This window comes from Danio aesculapii, chromosome 13, assembly GCF_903798145.1.
Source record: "Danio aesculapii chromosome 13, fDanAes4.1, whole genome shotgun sequence".
Classification (NCBI taxonomy): domain Eukaryota; kingdom Metazoa; phylum Chordata; class Actinopteri; order Cypriniformes; family Danionidae; genus Danio; species Danio aesculapii.
The window spans coordinates 44,201,882-44,228,239 of NC_079447.1; the positions used below are offsets into that span (position 1 = coordinate 44,201,882).

Sequence of the window (26,358 nt, forward strand, 5' to 3'; positions counted from 1 at the left end):
GCGTTGTGTTTGTGATTTTTTTTTGTTATTGCCCTTCCACTTCTCGTTGCTGTTCCTGACTCTTCCATTTTGTCAGGATCCTCTTCATTTGTTAATTGGCGCGTGGTTGGTATAACTGGCGCCGTCCCTTCATCCTCATCAGTTGAGGACATAGTTTGAATTCTCACTACAGCAAGTTCACCTCTAAATCCAACGTGAAGCTCTGGTGGATCTTGTATGTCTTTACAGTTATCCCAGGATGTAAATACTTCCAAAGAAGATGATGCTCCGTATAGTTTTACCTTACTTAAAATTTTCAAAATGTTTACGTTTCCTTTTATCAAACCTGGTCGTACCATTGTATCTTGCCGAATTAGGCCGAAATAGGCGGGCTAGCGATGTTTAATTTGCGAAAGAGTCGATTCATTAAAGTGAACAAGGAGTCGACTTAAATCTTAGAGTCTTTCTGTCTGTTTCCTCCTTACTTTCTTGTTTAATGACAATAGCGCACATAAACTCATAAATCCCGATTAGAAACCGAAAATCTTGGTTCTAAATGTTCAGTTGTCCAAATGATCGGTTCCTTAAAAAGAGCCGCGATTCACTTTACTAGGCGGGGCGATTTATAATGGTGGCGGGAGTTTCGCTCTGGCGAGTCAAACTCGGCCTATTGGAGGAAAGCACAAACAATGCTACTGACAAAAATCTTGCTTTTTGGGACTCAGAAACCATCTACTAAAAGGAATCTCAAGCTCATTAAATGGCTTCAAAGCAAAAGGTTACTGGCAAGCAGAGTACATTGCTCAAGATGTGGTCATGGCATGAAGTTCACAAGAAATCATAGAAAGTCAGATGGTTTTCATTGGTGAGTGTTGGTCAGTTCATATATATATATATATATATATATATATATATATATATATATATATATATATATATATATATATATATATATATATATAGGATTTAGAATGTGACTACTAGAACATTCATCCGGTAAATAAAAAGTGAAAACTACTAGGCTATATTTATTATTTTTAGTTTGAATTTACTTGGAAATATTGACCTTTATAGGACATGCAGACATAAAAGTCACCAGGGCAAGAAAACCAGTCGAACAGTGAGAATTGGATCTTTATTTGAGAAATCAAAATTCAGCTTGTCGTCATGGCTTATATTCATTTACAGGTAAGTCTATTTGAAGTAACTTATTGAATGTTTGTGCAGTCAGCATTGATATTTTCAACACATCCTTTCAGTTTTTTACAGACATGCAAAAGCTTAAAATCAACAGTCCCATAAATGTATGGTTAAAAAAAAGTTTATTCAACTGTATACTTTTAGATAAAAATAAACTACATAAATTATACTTTGTTTACTTTTTATGTATTTTTTATGTTTAATGAAATTTACTTTATAACTTTTGGTACTTTTGGAATTGTACTTAATATTGCACTTAAGTGTACTTAACTTACTAGACAACTTCTTAATTAACAGATACTTAAAAGTAATCTAAGTATTCTACAAAATTATCAGTGGCCTTTTAGTCAGAGAGTAAACTGCATGTTTGAAACGTCTGAACTGAAAAGCAACCCGTTGTAGTTAAGATTAGCTTAAAATGCATCAGTGTCATTGTTTTGTAACAAGATGCAGCACATCATTAATGTGTTAGTCTATTTTTTTATGAAAGCTACTTAAATTCCATAATTTAACTAAAGCCTGCCATGGTGAAGAAAAACCCAAAACAAATAGGCTAAGTATTCTTGCAGTCAGGCTAATTGTCAATAGGCTTACTTCAAATGTGTTCCTACTTGAAATAATAATCTTATTTTGGACGAACTAATTTTGTGCTAGGTAAAATTTATTTGAAATTAAATTATAACTAATACCTTTACGTGTATTTAGTGTACTTTTATGTTCTAAAAAAACTTTACTTATACTTAGTTAAGAAACAACTTAAAGTATACTTAGTATACTATAAATATAGGTCAGTGAATGTTCCCACGCGAACACAAGGAGAACATGCAAACTTAACACAGAAATGGCAATGTTGTACCAATGAAGGTACAAACCCTTGTCACTGGGGCAGTACCTTTTTTGGAACAGAATTGTACCTTAAGACAAGAAACAAATTTGTACCATTGCAGTTTTTACTTTTAAGGACATGATTTGTACCAGGGAAACCAAAATGTACCTTTAGTTTTTAAAACCTGCACATACAATATTGTACCTTCATCAAAGATACAAATCTGATCCATGAAGGCACCACAACAGTGACAAGACACTTTGTAACTTAACAGTGTCAAATGTGTTCCTTCAAGAACTATTTAAAGACATTTTGCTACAGTATGTGTCAATTTATTTTCAGTAAATATAAAACATCAAATACATTTATTAAACAATGTTTTTTAAAAGTTTCATATTGTGCAAATGCACCTTTTCCATTTACAATAAAGAATAAAAAATACTTTAACATCAATCTAAAGATCTATTTGTGCATTTCTCAACACTTTACAAAAATGTTACAAAAATACATTCTCCCATGTACAATATATACATTTTTTTCTTCAGTATTACACACATACCTTTGTAATCATCTAAATGTTAATTTAATTTACTTAATTGTATAATAGAAATAGAATTATGCAAAAGTATTGTAACAAGATATGCACAATGTTTGATTAGTTTTACAATAGTAAAATGTCTGCATGAACACTTTGCATATGGAGGACTTTTGCCAGCTCACGTGTAGTGGAAACGCAAGAGGTGCAGATAACAATAATGAAAATGTATTTATCAGAAAATGCTTACCAAATGTTTATTAAAAAAGCTGCAAATGTTTAGTTTATAATACCTATAGTTTTGTTTTACCAGTTGTTTTGTATTAAATAACTTAATAATTAATGTTTATGAGTGTCTTTAAACACATGCTTTTAAATGATGATTTATGTTTTACTATGGAAATTATTCATAAATTACTTTGCCTTTTCAGTAATATTTATTTTCATGGATATTGTAATAAAAGAGACACTTATCTACCTTTTTAGAACAATTGTGCACCTTCGTTTTAATTGTACCATAAAAGGTACAGAACAGTCTCATAAGAGGTCTTTTCTGTACCATATAAGGCAACTTTTACAACAATACAAACCTGTTCCTTAAGGAACATTATTTGTACCACCGTGTACCTTTTTTCTGAGAGTGTAGGGCAGCAGATAATGTAAAGTTCAATGTTACAATGTTTTTGTTTTTATGTATCCTATTTATAGGTTCACTCAAGGATTGCGAATCAGACAAATTGACATGATGCAGGATAACATTGCAAAAAGTTCAAGAACTCTCTCTAAGATGTCTAATATCCTGAGAAAGGTTTGCCATTCAGCCATGAAACGATACAGAAGAAGAAGTGGACAGGTAATCGGAGGTGGTCAAGAATTTGCTGTGCTTGATGAAAGCAACTTCCGCCACAAGGTAAATTTAGCACCAGTAGTAATAAATGTAAAATTTTGTAACATACATACATACAGATGAAAAAAGCAAAAGAAACATTATTATATTAGGATATATTTAATATAGCAGTAAAACTAAGGTTAAAACGGTAAACCTTTGACAAGCATGTCAGATGGAACATTCATCTCTGCACTGCAACTGAGAGAGCAGTTGTTATTTGAGCAATTCCATGCAAATGTCAACCATGCCATGAAAAAATCAACCATGCCATGAAAAAAAAAGTTTTTTGCCTAAGAAAGTATTTCACAGTACTTTAGAAATACTCAAAAAATGTCTCTGTCCGTGTTTTTTTGAACTATTATATTTGATTTACAAAAGTCACACAAGTGGCAATTTCACATCTGTCACATGCAAAACGCATGTTTTTTTTCCCTCATTTAAAGTACAAAACATGTTTACAGATTGATATTTTTCTGGTCCCTAAATATAAACAGAAGTTTCAATATAATGTTAACATATACTTTCTATGTTAATTTATGTTTTGAGTTTTTACTGCAAACGTCACATCCATAACGCTGAAATTGCTCATTTATAGATATGAAAATGTCTTTATAATGTTTGTTATAACGTTAATGAACAAAAAAATCCTAAAAGATTTGATAACATTTTATAGTTTAAGCATGAACAATGATTTATACGTACAGAAAATTAAACATTTTTCTATATATATATATATATATATATATATATATATATATATATATATATATATATATATATATATATATATATATATTGAATTTTATTTACATGTTTCCTTTCAATTTATATTTGATGTTTAAAGATTAATTACATCACTATGCAAATGAGTGGTGACAAGTAATGTGTTAAGAGCATACTATGTCTATTGAATCATTCATTATAGAGCCCTGTTTAGAAATTCTGATTCATCTAGTAACAAAAAGGTCAGTCATAATAGTAATAATTAGTCTTTAATAATAAGTTTATTAAACTAAGTAATGAAACTTATGTTATTTTGTCTCATTTTTTTCCTGAAGCAAAGCGACTAGTGACTGTCACACAAACAAAACCATGATTGTCAGTACTTATAGAATTAAACAGCTTTTGTGGCATCCATACTCCTAAACAAAACTTTACAAAAGAACCCAGTTCCACCAGAATAGTGATGTTACTATCGAATATATGGGATCTCTGCAGTGACCATTTGGTGGACTAACTAAGGGGATGTATGAATTTCTCAAAGCAAAATATAAAGAGCATAACCACCCACAGATTGTCCTTTAATTTGTGAACCACCTGGTTAAACATTTATTTATGACTCATTCTGAATTTAATTCCATTATCCACATTCCATTACAGTATGGACGAGGAAGAGCAGCAACAACATGGAGACGGAAGAAATGGGTGTTTGGCATGCTAGGTGTAAAGGACAAATCTCGGCACCCTGTCTTGCGCCTTGTGAAAAGAAGATCAAGACAGCACCTCATCCCCATAGTTGAAAAACATGTACGTCCAGGCACAACCATTATTTCTGATGAGTGGAGAGCCTACAGAGGGGCTTTGGCCAATATGGGTTATAGACATTTTACAGTGAACCATTCACAGTGGTTTGTAGACCCACACAGTGGCGCCCATACACAACACCTAGAAAGAGCACGGTTGACATATAAAACAAACATATGGAGACTACGGGGGAACAGGACAGAAAAGATGCTTAAAGAACATCTCTCACTCATAGAATGGACTTACTGGCTTGCTGCGAAACACAAGCATGGACCTCTTGGATGCTTGATAAAAAATATCCATCATCAATTTCCTGTTTAGAGAAAAAAACTACTGAACATTAAATGCTATGGAATAGAGTACAGTTTTATTAAATCCTGATGTATGGTGTACTTTAGTTTTAAGAAATGTTGTCAAATTTTGAAAAAAGTTTTGAATTTGCTCATTTTCAACTGCATGTGAGATTAAAATGATCTGATCTAATAATACAGTTGATTGTTGTATTTGGTAAGAGTGCAAAATAAAGTCCTTGGTGAATGTTAATAATGACTTCAGTTCATTTGCATCTTAGTGATGGTAAGCACCTGCACATACTGTGTTGTCTGTGCACATTAACTCATTCTTAACTACTCATAGATTAACATAAACTCATGAGTTGTTAATGTATTGTTATGTCATGACTTTACTTTGGGGGGCACATCATGATTAACTCATTCTTAACTACTCATAGACTTAACGTGAACTCATGAAGTGGTTAATTTATTGTCATGTCATGACTTTACTTTGGGGGGCACATCATGATTAACTCATTCTTAACTACTCATAGACTAACATGAACTCATGAAGTGGTTAAGGCACATCATTGTAAAAGTATTATAAATTAGATGTACCTACACAATTTGCTCATCACTTATCATCTGATGCTGTTTAAACTGTACATTATGATATAAGGACAGAATACACAATAATTTCTGACACAATAAAGGACAATTGAGCAGTGCCTTGAGGCCCGATGCACTGTTACCACTCAGTCAAAACATGAATAATGAACATGTGATTAATAACAGGTAATAAAATGTTTTTTTTATATTGTGCCTTCCTTGAGGAAGATAATTATTCCATATATAATATAGATAATATATAGATAATTAACATACAATGGTGTTTTTCATGTACACTAAAGGTATTCTTTTTCAGAGCAACTTATTTTTAGCTTAATCTAAAGTGTTAATTAATACATTAATTAACAAACATGTACTAACAAGTAATTAAGGTAGCCGTTATTCACACATGAACTCATGTAACTCAGGCAGTGGTTAAGGTTAGTTCATGATTAGTTTATGCATTAACTCATCATGAGTTCATACTAAAGTAACGATTAATTTACATATTAGTACATCGTTATTCATGTAAAGTGTTACCGCATTACCTTTATTTAACAAAAAACAACTTAGATATTCACTTAGAAATTAAAAAGTACTGAGTTACTTTACTAGTTACTTCAAAAAAGTAATCTGATTACTTCCCTCACAACACTTCCAAAACAGCAAAACAAAGAAGTGTGACTTGTTATGAAGAGCTATCGTGGCGTCTTCAGAGCCCACATTTCATTGTCATGATAATTACAGCTCTGCACAAGTGACTTGTTGAAGACGGCAAGACTTTGAGCTGCAGGAGAATGAAAAGAGTGAGGAGGAGTGGACAAAGTGTGAGGTCTTCTAAAACAAAGCCGAGTGTGAAAACGGGGAGGGAACGGAGGAACGTCAGCACATACACATACAACTCAGACAGCGATGAGGGGATAATGGGTCTGACCCCCAGACAAAGGGGAAACATTAGCCTGTAAATGCCACCCAGGAACAGCAGACAGCGGGAGCCTCCTGAAACAAAAGGAGAAACGCTGAAACGTCCAACGATCAACACCTTCTGCATTCGTTTAAATACACAAGGCAACATTTGCAAAGAAAGCCACAGTTCAGTCCTGAAATGAGGGAAAATGAGAAGGCCTAGTTGTTTAGAAAGGCGATTGTTCGATGAGGGGAGTGTCGTAACCTAATCTGCTGCTGCAATAACAGATGCAACCAAACTCTCCACCCAGAAAAGAAAAGAAAAAAACATGGCGGCTTGAACTCACATAAGCTGATTGTTGGTGGGAATGGTGTGAGAGTGTGGTGGAAAGAGAAGCTGATTGTCCTGTGGCTCTTCGGTGTGGGAGTGTGAGGCTTACTGTGGGGGACAAAGGCCCTCTGTTTAGGGGAAGGACTGGGTTTTACCTGCAGAGGCTTTGATTTCTCCTTCTGGAGTTCCAGCTGGTCTGCAGAGTGACAGCGGGACATAAACACTGTCTCTGCAATGTGGAGATCATGAAAGAAGGTTTATGACTATCAACTTTTCTTGTTGATTAATTGCTGAAGCTTTAATCATGGTTTAGTACGCGGCTGTCTCGAATACTTGATTCTGATTTGTCAGTTGTGCCATTCCAAGGTATGTTATTCAGAGGGAACAACCGCTGAATAACCCAGGATCATCTGTGAATGCGTTCACATCCATTTACTAAGATCCACATTCATATGTATTTGCTTGTCTGTCACATTGCGGTTTTTGACTATTTGACACAGTCTTGTGAATATGCAAGTTGGTATATGCTCCATTCCAGAGATGGAAAGTAACAAACTAAGTAGATTTTTCTGTTATCAGTACTTTACTCCGCTATTTATTTTTTGACAACTTTTTACTTTTACTCCTTGCATTTTTACACAAATAGCTGTACTTTCTACTCAAATAATTTGTAGAACTTGTAGTACTTTCTACTTGTATATATTTATTTTTTCTTTTTTAAATATTTCCCAAATGATGTTTAACAGAGCAAGGAAATTTTCACAGTAATATTATTATTGTGTAATATTATTATTATATGATAATATTTTTTCTTCTGGAGAAAGCCTTATTTATTTTATTTCGGCTAGAATAAAAGCAGTTGTTAAACTTTTAAAAGCCATTTTAAGGTCAAAATTATTACCCCCGTTGAGCTATTTTTTTCGATAGTCTACAGAACAAACCATCGTTATACAATAACTTGCTTAATAACCTGCCTAGTTAACCTAATTAACCTAGTTAAGCCTTTAAATGTCACTTTAAGCTGTATAGAAGTGTCTTGAAAAATATCTAGTCAAATATTATTTACTTTCATCATGACATAGATAAAATAAATCAGTTATTAGAAATGAGCTATTAAAACTATTATGTTTGGAAATGTGTTGAAAAAAATCTCTCTGTTAAATAGAAATTGGGGAAAAAAATAAACAGGGGGCTAATAATTCAGGGGGGCTAATAATTCTGACTTCAACTGTATATGAAGAGTTTAGATGCAAAACTCTCTAAATGGCGTCTGAAATTTTCTTATAAAATGAATATTTTTATCAGTCTCCTTTGTGTATGTTCAGATATATCACTTTTATGGCAAAGAGTGAGTCCTTTTCCTGGTCTTTAAAATAAAATATCTCAACATGAACAAAGGAGGCTGAGGAAAAACATTAATTTTCAATGGAAATTTCAGACGGTACTTAGAGGTTTTTGCATCTGAACTCTTCATATTTTCAATATATTTAATCAAAAACAATTCAACAAATTCAATATATTTTGGACAGAATTCTGTGTAAAATGGAAGACATTATTTATAAAGATATACAGGCCTACAGAATTATTTTTAAAGTGTGTGAACATGAATGACAGCTGTTGTTTTTGATCTAATTTATATGTATATATGTATATATATATATATGTGTGTGTGTGTGTGTGTGTGTGTGTGTGTGTGCGTGTGCGTGTGTGTGTGTGTGTGTGTGTATGTATATATATATATATAACTGCAATAAACTGTTTCTTATTGCCAATGGAATATAATACAGGGAATATATTTGTGTTTAAATTCACAATATGAACAGCTGCTCACTTTGACTTTAGCCTATATAAGTTCTGTTTAGAATATGAAGTTATCTGTTCTGACTTACCGTGTTAAAGCATTTGTACATTTGACTGTAAAATTACATTGTTTTGGTCTTGGTTGAGGTTGTGTGTAAAAGTTCAAGCATTCAAAATTGGTGTTAACTCCATGCATTTTGTATCAAAGCCATAAGAAATGTGATAATTGTATAGCCTACAAAGACTGATATTGTGCTAACCGTGTTAAGAGTTTAGGAAAGTTGTTAAATGTTCTCAAAAAAACTGTCATAGCAATTGTAAAAAAAAAAAAAAAACTGTAATATTTATGATATATATTCTTTTGGTATTATTTTTATTATAATTTGTTTACATTATTTTCCTAAATGTTGATTTCGTATTGTGAATTTTATGTTTTGTGGGGTACAAAAAGAAAAAAAAAAGTAAAACTATGCTGTAGGTTTTATCACAATTAATCAGTTCACTAAAGTTATGGTCACTGCATTTATTGGCAACGTGTTATACTATAATATATAGCCTGTAGTGTAATACATTTTAATATAGTTTGATTAACAAAAGCTCTATTATTTTGACTTCAAAATACAGCAGCGAAGTAAATTCAAAGACTTTAAGCTTTTATTTTGTAACAAAAGACCTTTATTTTGAAAAGGAAGCATGTTTCGTTTTGATGCACTCGGCTTGCTGCAAAATTCCACCTGCATTTTCACAATCATACAAAAGTAGTTGTAACTGTACAGCAAGAGATTCGTGTATAACTTCAAATTGATTTGTGAGTTGTGTTCCATTGTTAAATATCATTTTAAACGGAACTGTTGTTGTACTTGTAATTTTCGTCTGCCTGTAATGCATTAACGTTACCATTTAAACGTCATCATAACTCAACACGTTGAGTCACTGGGTTTTCACATTTGAACATTTGTTTAGTGCTTGCTATCTTCATCAGCATAAAATCAACGTTGATAAGAAATTCTGATGAAAACATATACTAAATTGTTAAAAAGCTGCTTTAAAGATGTACATGATGTTTTCCAGGAAGTGTTTCATAACACTTGATTCATATGATTCATCTGAATGGATGCTCTAAAAGGTAGCTGAACTAATGAGTGGAAGGAGAGAAGCACGGGATCAAACTCGCTCATTGGAAGGAGAGGAGGAAGCGGAAGCTACGTCACGGATTGAGACAACAACAAGCTGGAGTTCGCGGTATCTGTAACATTTCTTAAAAATAACAACTTTAAGTGAATAAACAGTCATCGCTTGATCTGATCTGTGCTTGTTGTGCAATCATGGATGATGACTCGGATGAGTCAATGATAAATGAAAGTATGGGCTTTACAGAAGTATTTTCCAAAAAGAAAAACTCTAAACGTAAGAAAGCCATGTATAAAGAACAGGAAGACTATGAGGATACGCATAATGTGGTAAATGGAAATAAAAAAAAGACTAAAACGAGTGAGAAAGATAATAAGAAAGATCAAACGCAAAATGAAATATCAGGATATAAAGTAATGATGACGTTTGACAAAGGTACAGGGAAACATCTACATCCAATTGGGCTGTCTAAGGCTATAGATAAGCAAATCGGAACAGTTAGTTTGGCAAGATGTCTGGGACAAGGAAGAGTGCTAATAATAGTTAAGGACATTGCACAAAGAAATAAATTACTTGGAATTAAAGAGATGAACGGAGAAAAAGTAAGTTCTAGAGAAATTGGAGTAGCCAAAATGAGAAGGGGGTAATTGCAGGTGTTCCAATACATATTTCCAACAAAGAGATTGAGGAAAATATAATAGGAGGCAAAGTAATCAATGTGAGAAGATTGCTTAAAAATGTAAATGGGGATAGACAAGAAAGTATGAGCATTTGCTGACATTTGAAGGTAAAATGCCTGAAAAGGTGAAAATGGGATACATCAGCTACACAGTTAGAGAATACATTCCAAAGCCCTTGAGATGTTACAAATGTCAGCGTATTGGTCATGTAGCAGCAGTATGTAGAGGAAAAATGAGATGTGTGAAGTGTGGGGAAGATCATGAATATGACAAATGTACAAATGATCTAAAATGTTGCAATTGTGGGGGTCCACACAGTGCGGCATATGGAGGATGTGAATTTCAGATAAAAGCAAAAGAGGTACAGAAATTCAAGATAGAACACAAAGTTTCATATGCAGAAGCAGTCAAGAGCTGCCAGAAAAGGGAGATAAGAACAGAGGAAGTAATGATAAATGAAAAACAACTGGAAATGAATACTGAGACTGGGAACAGAAGGGAAAATAATTGTAATCACAAATGTATAAAGGAAAATGACTTAATAATGACAAAAGAGAACTTTCTGGTATTCATTGTCAAAGTGATTAATGTAACAGCTGTAATGACAAGCAGGTCAGCTAAAATTAAAACAATTCTAGATGCTGCAGCAGAGTTTTTAGGAATTACAGGAATTTCTGCCCATATGATTCATGACATTCTCACTCGATCAACAATAAATGATGCTTCTCAAGTTTCTGATTAGCTTAATGGTTATAAGTATTCTACAATGGAATGCAAGAAGTTTGATTGCGAATGGGCAAGAGTTTAAAAAATTTGTTTTAGAGTTAGAATATAAACCAAATGTAATATGTGTGCAGGAAACATGGCTTAAACCAAATATTCAGTTTGTTTTAAAAGGTTATAAATTGATACGGAAAGACAGGGAAGGGAGTCAAGGAGGAGGGGTAGCTACATTTATAAGTGATGAAATGACGTACAGAGTCTTGGGAGAGGTGGAGGGATTAGAGTGTGTGATGGTTGAGGTTTATTATTGTGAAAATTCACTGGTAATATATAACTTTTATAATCCGTGTAAAAACATTTCAATCAATTCACTTGAAAAGGTTGAAAGAGGAAAGAAAGAACTTTGGTGTGGGGATTTTAATGCTCACAATTGGTTATGGGGGAGTAAAAAAATAGATGATAATGGGGAAATAATAGAACAATATATGGAAGAAAGATCTTTAGTTTGCCTGAACACTGGAGAAGGCACTAGGTATAATATAATTGACAATACAGTATCATGTTTAGACCTAACATTTATTTCAAATGAAATAGCTAATATCTGTGAATGGAAAGTATTAAGTGAGAGCACAATTGGAAGTGATCATTTTCCAATAATATGTCAATTAAATGTAAGGAATTTAATAGTGGTCAATATCTACAGAATTGCTGGAAATATGAGAAAGCAGATTGGGTAGCATTTGGGAAATACTGTGAAGAAAATTTAGTAAAAGTAAAAGAGGAAACAGTTGAAATATTATGCAAGTCATTGACAGATTTAATAATACAATCAGCTAATTTATACATCCCTATAAGAACTGCAGGTGAAAAAAAGAGGAACATTCCATGGTGGACAGAAGAGTGTAGCAAGGCAATTAAAGAAAGGAATAAGGCATTCAAACAGCTTAGGAAAAACATGAACTTTGATAACATGCTGATTTACAAGAGAGCAAGAGCTAACGTAAGGAGACTGATAAAAATCGCTAAGAGGGAGGGATGGAGAAAATTTTGCTCGACGATGGGGAAAGATACCACCATAGATCAAGTATGGAAAATGTTAAAAAATATGAGTGGAAAAGGGAAAAAGAGAAAACAAATACCAGTGTTGATTGAGAAGGATGTAACTGCTATATCAGAAATTGAAAAGGCTAATATGCTAGGAAATGTTCTACAAAGATTATATAGTATAGAATTGGGGGACGAGTATGAAGAAAGTAGAAGGGAGTTTATGGAAATAAATCCAAATATTATGCATAATAAAATAAATGGAAATAGTTGTATGGATGTAGATTTTACAGCTTCAGAATTGAAAAGAGCACTGGGGAAATGTGCAAATACTGCCCCAGGTGGAGACAGGATAAGCTACAAAATGATTAAACATCTTTCAGAAAAAGTTATTTTATTGATTCTTAAACTATACAACAGAATATGGAAAGAAGGAGTTATCCCAAAAATGTGGAAACAAGCAATAGTAATACCGATTCAAAAACCAATGAAAGATCCTACAAAACCGGAAAATTACAGACCAATAGCATTAACATCAAATTTAGGTAAATTAATGGAAAAAATGATAATGAATAGAATTAATTATGATGTGGAGAAAAAGGAAAAATATAGCAAATATCAGTGTGGTTTTAGAAGAGGACGATCAACTATAGATGCATTAAGTAAAGTCACTAATGAAATAGAAAAAGCAATTAACATGAAAGAGTTTATGGTAGTCGTGTACTTTGATATTGAAAAAGCATATGATACAGTTTGGCGAGAAGGATTGTTAGCTAAAGTTGATAAAATGAACATAGAAGGAAAATTATATAACTGGATAAAACAATTTCTGAATGATAGAACATTTATGGTTCAAGTGGGAAATGCTCATTCTTCATCTTTTAATGCAGAAAACGGTATTCCTCAAGGCAGTACTATTAGTCCATTGCTTTTTAACATAATGATTAATGATATTTTCAAAGACTTAGGACCTGGGATAGGAAGTGCTCTTTACGCTGACGATGGAGCTATATGGAAGCGAGGAAGAAACCTAAAGCAGGTACTTAAAAATATACAAGCTGCGATAGATAAGGTAGAAAAGTGGAGTAATTTTTGGAGATTCAAAATATCGATCAGTAAGTCATGTTATATGATCTTTAGTAGGAAAAATAAGATATCAAGTGACATTAAATTATCAATATATGGAAAATCATTAGAGGAGGTTAAAGAATTTAAATATCTAGGGATTTGGCTGGATAGCAGGTACACATGGAAAAAGCATATTGAGGAAGTGGAAAAGAAGTGTAGGAAAACTTTAAATGCAATGAGGGCAATAGCAGGCAAAGAATGGGGAGCAGAGAGATCATTAATGCTCACAGTGTATCAGGCTTTAATAAGATCGGTACTTGATTATGGGTGTATGATATATGCGGCAGCATCAAAGACTATTTTAAAAAGACTTGATAGAATTCAATATAGAGCACTTCGAATGTGTATAGGAGCAGTAAAATCAACACCGGTTAATGCTTTAATTGTTGAAACAAATGAATTACCATTATATCTGCGTAGGGAGAAATTGGCGCTGGCGTATTGGTCATCTATTAAAAGCTATGCTGGAGAGAACATTGTAAAAGAAACTTTAATGGATTGTTGGGAGTATACAAATAATAGAGGAAGAGGATTTGGATGGGATATACATAATATAGCAAAAAAACACCAAGTATTTGATATAGTGGGTAATAAAAGCCCAGTATGGAGTGAAGTCCCCCTATGGATAATACCTGAAGTTGAAATTAATCTTGAGATCTTGGATAAAAGAAATGAGTGGGAGGAATCAGGTACACTCAAACAAAATGTATATAAGCATATAGTTGGAAAATTTTATGGGAGTACACAAATGTATACTGATGGATCTAAAGACCCAGACAAGGGTGTTACAGGAATAGGAGTGTGTGTTCCTGATTTGGAGGTATTTATAAAAAAAAGAACAACATCAGAACTGTCGATATATTCTGTTGAAATGGTTGCTATCATTGTGGGACTTATGTGGGTAGAAGAAGTGACACCAGACAGAGTTGTGATTTGCTCAGACTCTGCTTCAGTATTAAAATCATTAGCCAGTCATCAGTCATCTAGAGAAGATTTAATGAATGAAGTCTTTACATTAATATGGAGAATCCAAAGGAAAGGAATTCTAGTTGGGTTTTGTTGGATTCCAGCACATATAGGGGTGGTGGGAAATGAAATAAGTGATGAATTAGCTAAAAATGCAACTAAAAGAAGAGAAATAGATATTAATGTTCCATTAAGTAAAGGAGAAATTAAAAGTATTATTAAGAAAAATGTGACAATACATTGGCAAGAAGTATGGAATACAGATTTGAAGGGAAGAGGTCTATATAAAATCAAAAAGAATGTAGACAATAAAATGATTATTCATGGAAGGAATAGGAAGGAGGAGGGCATAATTACCAGACTGAGACTGGGGCACACCGGATTAAATGATTCATTGTTTTTAATTGGTATACATGAGAATGGATTATGTGACTCTTGTGACGTTAAAGAAACAATTGAGCATGTAATATATGAATGTTTAAAATATAGAGAAGAAAGAAAGGAACTAATTGAATATCTTAAGGAGAAAGGAAAGGAAGATAAAGATATAGGATACCTATTGGGGTATGAGTTTAATTATGATCGTATAGGATATAGGACTCTAATAAATTTTTTATATAATACAGGATTAGATAAAAGGATATAATAAAATAATATATAACTAATAATAATATAACTAAAATATAACTCATGTAAGTAAATAAAATAAGTGCTCTGTTACAAGTCTAGGGATTAAGGAGTTCAGTGTGCAGGGGGGAGGAGCTGAACACGCAGCGTCAACCGGCGCCTGGACTCTGAGGTCTGTGGGATTGGGGCAGAGCAATCACAGAATCTGGTTGCACAACTAGCACAGTAGGTGGCGATATGCACAAAGAATGCAATTCGCCAAAAAACGAAGAAGAAGAAGAAGAGTGGAAGGAGAAGGAGCAAACCTAACCGGGGTGGAGGTCGGTTTAATAAACCCAGGGGAGGTGGTGGTGGAGGAGGTGGTGGAGGAGGTGGTGGTGGTGGAAGCAAGAAATTTGCCAGTGGAGGCTGGGATGATGGAGATGATTTCAGCCTGGATTTTGGTCCCAGTCGGTCATTTAAGCCTCCCTCCTCTAGAGGTTCAAGAGGTGGAGGTGTCCGTGGGGCTCATGGTGGAAGAGGCAGAGGAAGATCTCAGGGCCTGCCTAGAAAACACGATGATGACGAGGAGAAGAGATCCAGATTTAAATCAGAACAAGTGCAACTTCCCTTGCAGAAGATTCACATGACGTCTGAGAACAAACTACAGGTCAAAGAACTGCTGCGGGAACTTCAGAACCAGGAGTATCAAACCCCAAACAGGTGAGCTCGTGTTTGCTTCTACAGGGGCAGCAGTCACAGTTTATTTAGTAGTTTTATTTCTGAAAGTATTGGTCATGTTTACTTTCTCTGTTGAGATTAATAATACGTTTTCAATAATTTTACGACACAAAGCAAGCCAACCAATTTCAAGGTGGATCGAAACATTCGAAAATATTAATAATAATAACAACAACAACAATTAAAATAATTAAAGCTCTAGTTATTAAGTTGAAATAGAAGAAGAGAAAAGAGAAAAAATAGAAGAAGAAAGGAAGAAACAGAAAGGAAAAGGTAGGAAAAAATTGAAAGTAGAAGGAAAAAAGTACAAGTGCAGCAGACAAAATAATGAGAATAATATTAAGGAAAACATTACTATAATAATGATAATATACGAATAATAAGAATACAAAGTAAAAAATAATAAGAATAACAACAACTATATATATATATATATATATATATATATATATATATATATATATATATATATATATATATATATATAAATAAATTATATAATTATTATTATTATTATTTGTCCTCCTGAATTCCCAACCTTACCTCACCTCACCTCCTCCCTATTATTGTTTATATTTTTACTTCCACTTTTGTTACTATTATTATTATTATAATTATTATTATTACTGTCTCTTCATTATCATTATTATAAGTATTTCTACCATTGTCATTATTCAGGTTGCTGATGTTGTTTAAGTAATAGTAGCAATCATTGTAGTAATAGTGATTGTAGTAGTAGTTGTGGTTGATGAAGTAGTATTTGTAGTAGTATCAGTAATAGTAGACGTCATTGATGTAGTAGTATCAGAATTAGTAGATGTTGTAGTAGCAGTAGTTGTCGTTGGTGTAGTAGTATCAGAAGTACCAGATGTTGTCGAAATAGATGGTGTAGTAGCAATCGTTTTTGCAGTAGTATCATTAGTAGTAATGGTAAATGTTATAGTTGTATCAGTTGTAGTAGTATCAAAAGTAGTAGTCATTGTTTTAGTAGTATTAGTTGTAGTAGTAGTAGCAGCAGCAGTAGTTGTAACATTAGTAATTTTCTGTAGTAGTAGTAATTGGTGTAGTACTTGTAATTATTATTATTATTGTTATTGTTGTCAGTTATTATTTCTGTCAATATTACTATTATTACATTTCTATCTTTGTTGTCACTCCTTACCACTAATTGATTTTTTCTCTCTATCTATTTTATTTATATCTATGCTATTTGCTTAATTTAATGACTATAATACAGTTTGTTTATGTACACAAGTACATAAATATATATATATATATATATATATATATATATATATATATATATATATATATATATATATATATATATGTGTGTATGTATATATATGTGTGTATGTATATATATGTGTGTATGTATATATGTGTGTATGTATATATATGTGTGTATGTATATATATATATGTGTGTATGTATATATATATATATATATATATATATATATATATATAAATATTGATGTATATATATTTATATTTGCCCTTATGTATGTACTCTGACCGTCCACCTAGTTACCTTTCTTCACACACACACACACACACACACACACACACACACACACATTGGTTTTTCATGTTTTTGTTGATGTTTTGTTTTCTTCGTATGTGATCCCATTTTGTGTACTACTTGCATATTCAAAAAAAAAAAAAAAAAAAAGCCATTCAAAAATTAATTTATTGGTTTAAATAGACTCCGCGATTGGCTATTATGTTTTTGTTTTCAGCTATTCAGCCACTAAAGCATTCAAAATGTTCTAATCAAATTAAAAACAATGGCAACATATATAATTATCAATTTACACTCAACTCCTCAAACAAACGCTAAATAATGTGTTCTTGTCATATAGTGGCTCTGATTTTGAAGGTGGAGAGGAGGAAGAGGATGAGGAGTATGATGAGCTGGACCATCGAGAGGAAGGTCAGTTCTGGATAACCCATGATGATGGAGTAGAATATGCAGAGACTGATGACTGGATGGAGGACCCTGTTGAGGAAAAGCACAAAAAACCAGAACCGGTGATCTCGCTGTTTGCTCTTGGAACTCTTTGCAGGTATACTGTTGCTAAAATTTGCATTATAAAGATTACCCTGCATAATTAGGTTAAGTTTTAGATTAAAAAGCAGCTATGCTTGCTAATAATTCACCATAAAAAAGTGAGTGTTTCATAGTTTTATTGTGCCTTTGTCTTTTACAACTTAATACTGTATGGTATACAACAATTATACAATACATCAGTCTACTTAAATGACCAAAATCTGCTTTATTTAGACAACTTTAAAATATACTTGAAAGACACATGATAAATAAAAGTTTATTGTCAGTGGATTTTTAGTAAAACATGACCAAATCAAATGTCATATACCATCCCATTGTGATAACAAATTATTAATATTGAGTATCATTATGTGATGTGTCTTTTAAGAATGTTATATATTTTTTCTTTTTGTAAATGTTAATTCATATTATAGTTTACCTTTAATGTACAATACAAGTACACTCACCAGCCACTTTATTAGGTACAATTTACTAGTACCAGGTTGGACCCACTTTTGCCTTCAGAACTGCCTTAATCCTTCATGGCATAGATTCAACAAGGTACTGGAAAAATTCCTCAGAGATTTCTCAGAGACATGATAGCATCACGCAGTTGCTGCAGATTTTTTCAGCTGCATATCCATGATGCGAATCTCTCGTTACTCCACATCCCAAAGGTGCTCTATTGGTTTGAGGTCTGGTGACTGTGGAGGCCATTTGAGTACAGTGAAGTCATTGTCATGTTCAAGAAACCAGTCTGAGATGATTGCGCTTTATGACATGGTGCATTATCTTGCTGGAAGTCATAAAGGAATGGATATGGTCAGCAACAATACTCAGGTAGGCTGTGGCATTGACACAATGCTCAATTGGTACTCTTGTGCCCAAAGTGTTCGCACAAGAAAGCATTCGCCACACCATTACACCACCACCACCACCAGCCTGAACCGTTGATACAAGGCAGGATGGATCCATGCTTTCATGTTGTTGATGGCAAATTATGACACTACCATCTGAATATTGCAGTAGAAATCGAGACTCATCAGACCAGGCAAAGTTTTTCCAATCTTTGTGCAATTTTGATGAGCCTTTGTTAATTGTAGCCTCAGTTTCCTGTTCTTAGCTGACAGGAGTGGCACCCAGTGTGGTCTTCTGCTGCTGTAGCACATCCGCCTCAAGGTTCGATGTGTTGTGCGTTCAGAAATGCTCTTCTGCATACCTCTGTTGTAACGAGTGGTTATTTGAGTAACTGTTGCCTTTCTATCAGTTCGAACCAGTCTGGTCATTCTCCTCTGACCTCTGGCTTCAGTAAGGCATTTGCACCCACATAACTGCCCCTCACTGGATATTTTCTCTTTTTCGGACCATTCTCTGGAAACCCTAGACATGGTTGTGTGTGAAAATTCCAGTAGATCAGCAGTTTCTGAAATACTCACACCAGCCCGTCTGGCACCAACAACTATGCCACGTTCAAAATCACTTAAATCCTCTTTCTTCCTGATTCTAATGCTCTGTTTGAACTGCAGCAGATCATCTTGACCATGTCTGCATGCCTAAATGCATTGAGTTGCTACAATGTGATTGACTGATTAGAAATATGTGTTAACGAGCAGTTGGAGAGATGTACCTAATAAAGTGGCCGGTAGGTGTGTATTGTATATACAATATACAAAATATACAGTATTGTACAGTAGAATTTTAACAGGCATGTTAAATCATTTTTGTAGTATATTAAGGTAACTTTTAATTAGGGCCAGACAGAATCTGCGGATTTATGCGGAATGATTTTGGGAGTATCATAACCTTATAAACCATAAAACCTTAATATATGAACAAAAAAATAACACCTTTTTAACTTGTATTTAATGTTTACAATACAAATCCAATTAGATCCGCTTTATTTGGTGAACAAACCAAGTCTTCTATATAATATAACTACTAAAAGACAGAAAATATTACTTTACGAACTGTATTGTGAATAAATAATATGAATATTTTCATATTAGTCAGTAATTATACTGAAATTAATTTAATAACTGAATAAATATAAAGTTACACACATTTACACAAGTAAATAAACGGAATCAATGATGGACTAAAAATCTGCGAAATTCCGTGTGGGCCTACTTTTAATTAATTAAAACATTAAACTTTATAAAAATTAGAATGACAAATTTATTTTTCTATAAAAATAACTGTATTATTATTATTATTATTATTATTATTATTATTATTATTAACAGAATTATGTGTGCAGATACTTTGTCTAGATTGTAGATGATCGATGTTTATAAGTACTAAAATTGTTTGTACTATTCATATATTAGCAACTCAGAATTTCCCATCTTGCAGGTATGGGTTTGACCGTGAGCGCAGCAGACAAGCTTTGGAAGCCGGAGAAGGAAGTGGATGCGGTGAGGTTGGAGCAACATTAGAGCTCCTCCTATCACAGATGTTCACAGAGCGATTTGGCTCTAGCGCCCTCAGCCCGCAAACATCTGATCCCCCTTCACAGGGGGAATGTGTAGCTTTGCGACAAGAAGAGGCCTTTGCTTTGACGGCAATCTACGGCGAAAGGTTCTGCGAGCGCATCAGTAATCAGGTTTGGACAATTCAGCTTGATTTGCTGTGGTTGGATGAACGCAGGATCAAACTTTCAGACTCTAAGCATTCTGAAAAGCGGCCAGAGTCCAATCAGATTTGCAAGTTTTACTTAAAGGGGGCAGGTTGTAAGTTTGGTAATCGGTGCAAGTTCAAGCACCAAGTTCAAGAATCAAGCTCTTCAAGAGATTTTTGTAAGGCAAGTCAACCGGGGTTTAGCAACACAGATGCTCCAATTTACCAGCTGGAGATTCGTTTCCAACCAGGCAGTTTATATCCTTTTCAACCTCCGCTTGTGGCCTTCAGTAGTACAGATGAATCACTCTCAGGGGCTGGACGTCTCAGTGTCACAGAGTATCTGTTCGGTCAGTCACTCAGTGCTTCAGAGGAAGGTGAGCCAGTAGTCTACACCCTTATTTCCAGCCTGGAAGAGGATGGTCCTGTCAGAGAGCTGCTGTCAGCTGCTCATCACAAGTATAGTACCCCACCTCCTGTGCTGGCTCCTCCCTCTGTCACACCGGCAAAGAGTCGAAGCAATAAAAACAATGCAGACAACAGGAATACAGCAACTAGAGATCAGTCATCCATCACCGAGATCACTAACCACAGAGTGAAACCAAAGGAAGGTAAGGAACCGAACATCCTAAAACCTCCATGATTTAATCATACTTGAAATAAAACTTCACTACATAATGAAAGCTCTGTGTTCAATTAGTTGCACAAATCCTGAGTGAGGATGAACAAGACGAAGGAGATGATGAAGATGACGAGGAATGTATCCCAGTAGAAAACGAGAGCTATGTTAACTTGAGGAAGAGGATGGTGAAGAAGACTGAAATCAGAACCGAGCAAATGCAGGAAGAGAACAAGAAGCTGTGCAGAGAGTTCAAAAGAAAACGGGTAACACAATTAATACCTGTTTTTGATGTGTCTGATGTGGTATGGTATCAGAATTTTCAGGTCATTTGCTCACACTCCTATTTCAAAAGAGTGTTGCAGTGATGATTTATTTTTCTATAATCTAGACATCATCATTAGCATAGCCAGACCTTCAGATTTCATTGGCCGAGACCATAGAGGGAATCTGATCAACATGTACACTGTGGATGAGTGTTTTCCACAGACAATACATTTGAATATTTGAGCTCATGAAAATAAAAATTTAAATATTTGTTTACTAAAGTAAAGTTTAATGAGGTACAGGTTATTTTTCAGTAAAATAAATCTTCTGTCATTTTTGAACAAGCATACAAGGTGTATGTACACAAGCTTAATACGCTGCACTGATTTTTTTTGTTACTAGAAAAAAAGGATGCATTTAAACTTTTAAAAGTACAGAGCAAAATGCATCTAAAGGCAGAGTGAACAAAAACATCAACAAATCAGGTTGTTTAATGTACAAAACTAAAATTTTTCTTGTCAAAAAATGCTCTTCTTACATGGGGCTCTATTTTAACAATCTATATGCAAAGCCTAAAGCGCAAAGACATGTGCGCATGGCACAAAGGCATTAAGGGCGTGTCTGAATCCACGTGTCTTGATGTTTGTAGTTCACTTTTTGGGGGTTTACCTACAAGTTCTCTCAGAAGATTACAATATATACAAAATTCCACTGCACGGGTTCTGACACACACATCATCACGTAACCATATTACTCCTGTGCTACAAGAATTACTCTGGCTTCCTATTAAATCACAGATTGATTTTAAGACCTTGATTTTAACCTTCAAAGCAGTGCATGGGCTAGCACCCGGTTACATCTGTGGACTGTTTTAAGAAACTTCGTAAGACTCTTAAGACTTTTAATTTAGGATGATCAATTTATTAACTTTTTATGGTTCATATTTTTATTGTTTTATTGCATCTTTTATTGTTGTGCTGTTTTGCTTGCCTTGTATTGTTAGTATTTTTCCTTGTAGCGCTTTGAGTTTAAGAAAAGTGCATTACAAATAACATTTATTATTATTATTATTATTATTATTATTATTATTATTATTATTATTATTATTATTATTATTCCCTTTGAGAGTCACTTGTGTCATGCCTTGGCGCATTTGCTATTTACATGGCGTCCTATATATTTAATTTAGTTTGAAGAGCGCAAAGATTTGTTTCAAAACTATTTCTAATTTCAGTTCTAATTTCCAGAAAATAAATAAATGAACAATAATAACAAAGTGTGGTCAAACTGAGCTGGATCTAAACACGCATCTTATTCTTAAAATTGCCAGCCGGCAACTAGCTCTCTGCAACTCTCACATGGTCGCCGATTGAAGCTAAGCAGGGCTTTGCCCAGTTGGTACCTGCATGGGAGACCACATGGAAAAGCTAGGTTGCGGGTGTTAGTGAGACCAGCAGGGGGAGCTCAACCTGTTTTCTGTGTGGGTCCTAACGCCACAGTATATTGATTGGGACTGTATCCTGCTCAATGAGCGCTGTCTTTCGGATAAGATGTTAAACTGAGGTCTCAACTCTCTGTGGTCATTAAAAATTCCCATGATGTCCTTTGAAAAAGAGTAGGGGTTTAACCATGGCATCCTGGCCAAATTTGCCCTCTGGCCACCAATCAGCTAGTGTGTGGTGTCTGGCGCAATATGGCTGCCGTCACATCATCCAGGTGGATACTGCACACTGGTGGCGGATAAAGAGATTCACTCAAAAAATATGTAAAGTGCTTTGAGTGTCCAGAAAAGTGCTTAATAAATGTAAGAAATTAATTAATAATCAATTCATTAATTAAAATTAGGGTTGCGTTGGTCTGAAAATAGCAACAAATCGCTCCAAACATATGTTGCGCCTTATTGTGCCAGGTGTATGATAGGGCGATTAAAGTTTTTGTCATGTTTCTTGTCCAAATATCTGAAAATTCTGATAAAAGAAGGAAGTGAAATTTTTTGTCTTGTTTTCAGAAATCATAAGTAAAAATTAAGCGAGATTTTCCTTAAAGAAAAATAATCCGGTTTTCAGTTTAAATTACTGCTAACCCAGATTGTATCCAGGAAACATAAAACCACACTTGCTCAACTTTCATTTGGTCACTCGTGCCAATGCCAAACGTAGGTTTCAATGGTGCCAGCAGCGAAAATCTTAGGGTGTGGACAATTTGAAACATGTTTTGTTTTCTAATGAGTCCACCTTCACAAGATTAATGCAAGAAGAATGGCTCAAAATCTCTCTGGCCACTGTGCAGGACTTGTATCTATCATTCCCAAGAATTGATGCTGTATTGGCCGCAAAAGGAGGCACTACACCCTACTAATGAATCATTGTTGTCCAAAGCCCGGCTTTTCAGTTTCGTTGTCCAAAGCCTATATAACTGGTGTTTTCACCTCATAATGCTAGCGTGTGCACTGTTTTCTCCTTTCTGATTGGGCAACATGGTTGAGTTCACACCAAATGTGAAATATTCAAATGAGGCAAATTCTGCACCTTTGCGGCAAACGCATTGCGTAATCTGCATTATTCGCAATGCAGGATGCCCTGACTTGTATCTAAAAATACTTAATTCCCTGATTGGTGTGAACCCATCATAAACACATAAAAGCCTTCTTAACATGCAGCACAGTGTTTTTGGTCTTTTCGTGTAGACAGATTTATTTTTGTAAATTAATGCGGGGAAATAATAAAAGAAAAACTCTATTGGTTGTGTTTCTACAGCTTTCAAAAAAAGAAAAAACTATTTTGATTTGGCTTAACTGATATTTATGTGCTTTTTCTTTCAGTCATCGAGGCGATATATATCAATGCAAGAGCAGAGGCAGAAACTCCCAGCATGGCAGAAGAGAGAGGCCATATTGGAGTGTTTGGTTAAGAACCAGGTTCTCGTCATCAGTGGGATGACCGGGTAGGACTGTGATCTGCATATTTACAATCTGTTAACCCTTGTTGTTTACATATCATATCTTATTTTTATTACTGTAACTTCAGGTGTGGGAAAACCACTCAGATTCCTCAGTTTATTCTGGATAATTTTCTCCTGACTGGGCGGCCGGATAGAGTAGCCAACATTATTTGCACTCAGCCACGCAGAATCTCTGCCATTGCTGTTGCAACCCGAGTGGCTCAGGAGCGAGCAGAGGCCCTGGGGCACTCCACAGGCTACCAGATCCGCCTGGAGACCGTCAGGGTAACACCACTTTACATACCAACTGCATGTCATAAGATTTTCATCATCTTTTACCATTTGTTGATTTATTATTGGTATAAATGATAGAAAATGCACAAGAATATGTCATTTTGTTTTGTAGATCAATTAATTTATTGACTTTATTTGTCATTTTTGTGTTTTCTTGCTTTTCAATTCAATTTTTAAAATAAAATAATTATTTGTAATAAAGATTTTTTTTTTTATCAAAAAACAAATGTATACACATAACAGATCCCAAAAATCCATTTTAAAAGCTGGGGTTGGTAAGATTTTTTGTAATGTTTTTGAGAGAACAGTCATAAAAACAACAATATTGTAAAATATTTTTAGAATCGTAATTCAGATCAATTCATCTTTATTTCTGTAGCGCTTTTTACAATGTAGATTGTGTCAAAGCAGCTTAACATAGGTGAAGAAAAAAGATACAAATACATAAAATATTTCTAATTGTGGAACATTCCAGCAAGTCAGGCAGGCAGGAGAGTAGTGGTAGAGTGCTGGTTTAGTTCTAGTTAATTAAAACGGATTCAGTTCCGTTTAGTATAAATGACACTGTTGAAGTTCAGTTCATTTTAATTCAGACTGAAAAGCAACTCCACTGATTTCTAACTGTTAAAAGCTTTCCAGTATTTTCTAGTATTTATTTTAAATGTAGTTTGTTCATGTAATGGCAAAGCTGATTTTCAGCAGCCATTACTCTAGTTTTCTTTTGTCGGACAGAGGGAGACTGAGCAGAGGAACACTGGGCAGCTTGTTTTTGTTCTGCTTCTTTATAAGTTTCAGGGTGTGTTGTCTGTAAGTGTTTATAAAGGCTGCTTGTATTGTTGATGTGTACGACTTTCTTATGACAAATATTGTTGGTGTTTCAGCTGTCACATGATTCTTCAGGTTCAGGTTGTCACATGATTCTTCTGAAATTATCATAGTTGAAATTAGTTCCTGTTGTGAATGTTTTGTGGACCGTGAACTTAAAGAAAGTTCACTTGAATGTTAAGTATGGATGTTCACATCGATGCTTGAGTATCGATATATCGATAAGCTTTTAATTTGGTATCGATATTTTTTTTAAAGTATCGATATTTTAACTATATTTTAATAAATTCTGCATAATTAAATGTTTTAGCGTCATTGACGCTTTGTATACAAGACGTTACACCAATCAATCTGTGGTGGAACGTGACGTGAGCGATAATGTGCCTTTCAGATAACTTACGTACTCAACACATGCAAATCGCACACTTCTGCATTACAGAATGACACAATGGCAGAGAGGTAACGTATCGTGTGTTCCTGCTCATCAGCTGAAACACGAAAAATATTTGTGATAAGAAAGTCATACACATCAACAATACAAGCAGCCTTTATAAACACTTACAGACAACACACCCTGAAACTTATAAAGAAGCAGAACAAAAATAAGCAATAAGCTGCCCAGTGTTCCTCTGCTCAGTCTCCCTCTGTCCGACAAAAGACATTATAGGAGTTTATATGTATACATTAATACATATATTATTTATATATATACATATAATTTTATATATATATATATATATATATATATATATATATATATATATATATATATATATATATATATATATATATATATATATATATATATATATATATTTATTTATTTATTTATTTATTTTATATATATATATATAT

General features: G+C 34.0%; 1 protein-coding gene across 1 annotated transcript in view; it reads left to right on the plus strand.

Annotated features, from left to right (window-relative positions):
* The first annotated feature begins 9,575 nt into the window (after positions 1 to 9,575).
* LOC130239444 (putative ATP-dependent RNA helicase DHX57) overlaps positions 9,576 to 26,358 on the plus strand; it is a 43,297-nt gene continuing 26,514 nt past the window's right edge. The window contains 8 exon segments of the mRNA XM_056470650.1: positions 9,576 to 9,679; positions 9,943 to 10,011; positions 15,453 to 15,872; positions 17,755 to 17,958; positions 20,295 to 21,169; positions 21,259 to 21,443; positions 24,266 to 24,387; positions 24,471 to 24,669. Of these exon segments, the coding sequence (XP_056326625.1) occupies positions 10,010 to 10,011; positions 15,453 to 15,872; positions 17,755 to 17,958; positions 20,295 to 21,169; positions 21,259 to 21,443; positions 24,266 to 24,387; positions 24,471 to 24,669 (2,007 nt within the window). The 5' untranslated portion in view covers positions 9,576 to 9,679; positions 9,943 to 10,009.